The 2,849-nt window shown below is 29.4% G+C and overlaps 1 protein-coding gene across 1 annotated transcript in view; it reads left to right on the forward strand.

Moving 5' to 3' along the window:
• LOC115891790 (zinc finger protein 721-like) overlaps positions 1-2,372 on the forward strand; it is a 23,350-nt gene extending 20,978 nt beyond the window's left edge. The window contains exons 24-31 of the mRNA XM_030912348.1: positions 372-535; positions 593-829; positions 888-920; positions 969-1,104; positions 1,158-1,330; positions 1,385-1,517; positions 1,718-1,922; positions 2,189-2,372. Of these exons, the coding sequence (XP_030768208.1) occupies positions 372-535; positions 593-829; positions 888-920; positions 969-1,104; positions 1,158-1,330; positions 1,385-1,517; positions 1,718-1,922; positions 2,189-2,258 (1,151 nt within the window). The 3' untranslated portion in view covers positions 2,259-2,372. The remainder of the gene's footprint in view (positions 1-371; positions 536-592; positions 830-887; positions 921-968; positions 1,105-1,157; positions 1,331-1,384; positions 1,518-1,717; positions 1,923-2,188) is intronic.
• Positions 2,373-2,849: the final 477 nt, after the last annotated feature.

The raw sequence follows: 2,849 nt of genomic DNA on the forward strand, positions 1-2,849 counted from the left end.
GGGAAATAAAACTTCGTCCATAATTTCTGTACGCACAAACACAAAACAAACAAACAAAGTTTATGCTACACAAAATAATAACAAAATTCCAAAATTCAAAACAAAATTGTAAACAATTGCAAAATACAAATAATTTGCTGTCATGTCACTTGTCAATCTTGTAATGACAAGTGACAGGTAGCAGGTGGCGACGCTTTGGAGCCCTAACTGAACTATGCAACATTATGGCCAAGTTAGACAACCTTTCAAACACTCTTATATTTTAGTTACTTTATGATGTAGATTATATTATTTTCTATGGTTACAAGGATAATATTATAAATAATCAGCTGTTTAATGTTTTTTTCCCAAATAGTTTATTCAAAATTAATATAAACTATCAAATTTTAACCCAATGGCTCAGGAAATCCAAATTGTACCCGATCTATATAAGTTATGCAGGACCTGCCTTTCACAACATTCCCCAGAAAACATGAAATTCTTATTTGGAAACGAAAATATAGCCAAAAGTTTGAGTGAACTTATTAATATAAAGGTAAACAAATCTCAACTTAAGTAAAAACAAGCAAATTAAGGCTTATTGTTTCTTTAGATTGACTTAGATGCATATTCTCCAACCTGTATATGCACAGGGTGTTTAGAGAAACTCAATGTGGCTGTTGGGTTTTGTAAACAAGCAAGACATGCAGATGGTGAATTAAAAAATATAGTAGAGCCGTTAAAAAGTACAAATGAAATATTAAATACAGACAGTTTTGTAAATTTCAATAATGATGATAATTTGTCAGTTTGTATAATTTTAAGGGAAGATTCTAACTTAATAAACAATGTAAGAACATTAGATGTATTGAATTATTGTAGTATTACTATTTATGTATATATTTTAGGATGTTTTAAGTTCAGGACTTGAAAACTTAAATGTAAGTAGTATAATATTTTTTATACATACCTAAAGTTAATTTCTTAAGGTACATAGGACAATACATGTCAAGAATGAAAAATTTGAGTGTGAAAACTGTAAAAAAACGTTTTCTAACAGACGTAATCTGAGAAATCACGAGAAAATTCATACTGGTGAAAAGAAACATGGGTGTCATATCTGCGGTATTAATGTTTTGGATACTCCTAAGCTCTTAATTTACAATTTTCGTTTTTAGGAGCAAAATTTATAAATATTTTCAGACTAAGAACGCACCAGAGATCACATTCAGGTGAAACACCATATTATTGTAAAGTCTGTAATAAAAATTTCCACTCATCGTCCTACTTAAAAGTACACACGAGAATTCACACATTAGAAAAACCTTATTCATGTACAACATGTCCTAAAGTAAATGTTCTTTTATTTTTGTTTGAAAAAATAATAAATTTCATTGTTTTGTAGATGTTTATAAGTAAAAACATGCTCACTAAACATGAACTTATACATTCGGTTAATAAGGATTACCAGTGTGATAAATGTGGCCACAGATCACTGAGAGAGAGCGATTTAAATGTTCATATGCGATCGCATTCGGGTATGAAGGAAATCCCAGAGAAATAATTAAAAATAGAGGGGTTCTACCATATAAATTTATATTGCTATATCTCTATGTTTACTTATTTCTCTTGACAAGTAATTAGGTATTGTTTGTGGTATTGTACTCTATTTCTATTAGGACAATTTACTTGAGCAGAACTATACTAAAATAAACTTATAACACGATTTTTTTTAAAGATGATAGACCTTATGCATGTGATACGTGTGGTAAAAGCTACAAAACCACTAGTAACTTGGCATTTCACAAAAAAGGGCACACTGGCGTGAAGAATCACAGATGTTCGATTTGCGACAAACGTTTCATGGATAAAAGGGTTCTTGAGGGTCATATTATGGTTCATACAGGCGAGACTCCATACCAATGTGACATTTGTGGGCAAAGGTAACTAATACAATATTATCGAAAAAAAAAACGCCGTCAGCGATGGCTATATAATGAAGATCGCTGTCATTTTATATGTAAAATTGTATGGGGAATATCATAGATCGTGATTTCCAAGCCAAACTGGACGCCGTTTTTTTATATCATACGGTATTCACATCACTACAGTTTTGTAGTTTATGATCTATATTTAAATTTTGGTATAAAATTTATTGATGTCTAATGTTTGTTAACCTCTTTTACTATTTTTATTTATCTTTTTTCAGATTTAGACAATCAGGGCAATTTTCAAAACACAAGAGAATTCTGCATTCTGATAGTAATTCCAATAGCTGAAATTCTGTATTTTTATATACAGGGCGAGTCTTAAATAAGTGCAAATATTTTTAGGGCTCGTAAATTTGGAAATTTTTTAAATTTTTAGTTCAAAAACATAATATCTTGGTAATATGGCAACATAGATAGTAAATTAATTTTACAAGAAAGAAAACCCAGGAAAGATTCAGTGGTTCTCAAAAATTAATAAAGCAAAAAATATTTTTTTTCAAAATAAAATAAATCGGTTATTTTGGACTTATTTGAAAAACCGTAAAGAGAAAATATGTTCCTTTTATCTACCAGGCCTGAAAATATTTGCACTTATTTAATACTCACCCTGTATAACTATTAATTGTTACTAAATAAATATGTATTTTTTAATATCATCATGTGTTTTAGTATTATTACCTTTTTTCTAAATACCTCCAGCTCCATCGAATTAAAAACTTGTTTCAAATAGAATCAGGGAATAAAAAATACAGTAAAGTTAAAATATTGCACCCGAAGTAGCTTTTTGAGCTCCCTGTATATGGTATAAATCTAAATAATCAATCTTTATTTTCTTAGTTCATGCTATACAGGGTGTTTCAAAACAAATGCGAAAAACTT

This window comes from Sitophilus oryzae, unplaced genomic scaffold (genome assembly GCF_002938485.1).
Source record: "Sitophilus oryzae breed Bouriz unplaced genomic scaffold, Soryzae_2.0 scaffold_119_pilon_pilon, whole genome shotgun sequence".
Taxonomy (NCBI): Eukaryota; Metazoa; Arthropoda; class Insecta; order Coleoptera; family Curculionidae; genus Sitophilus; species Sitophilus oryzae.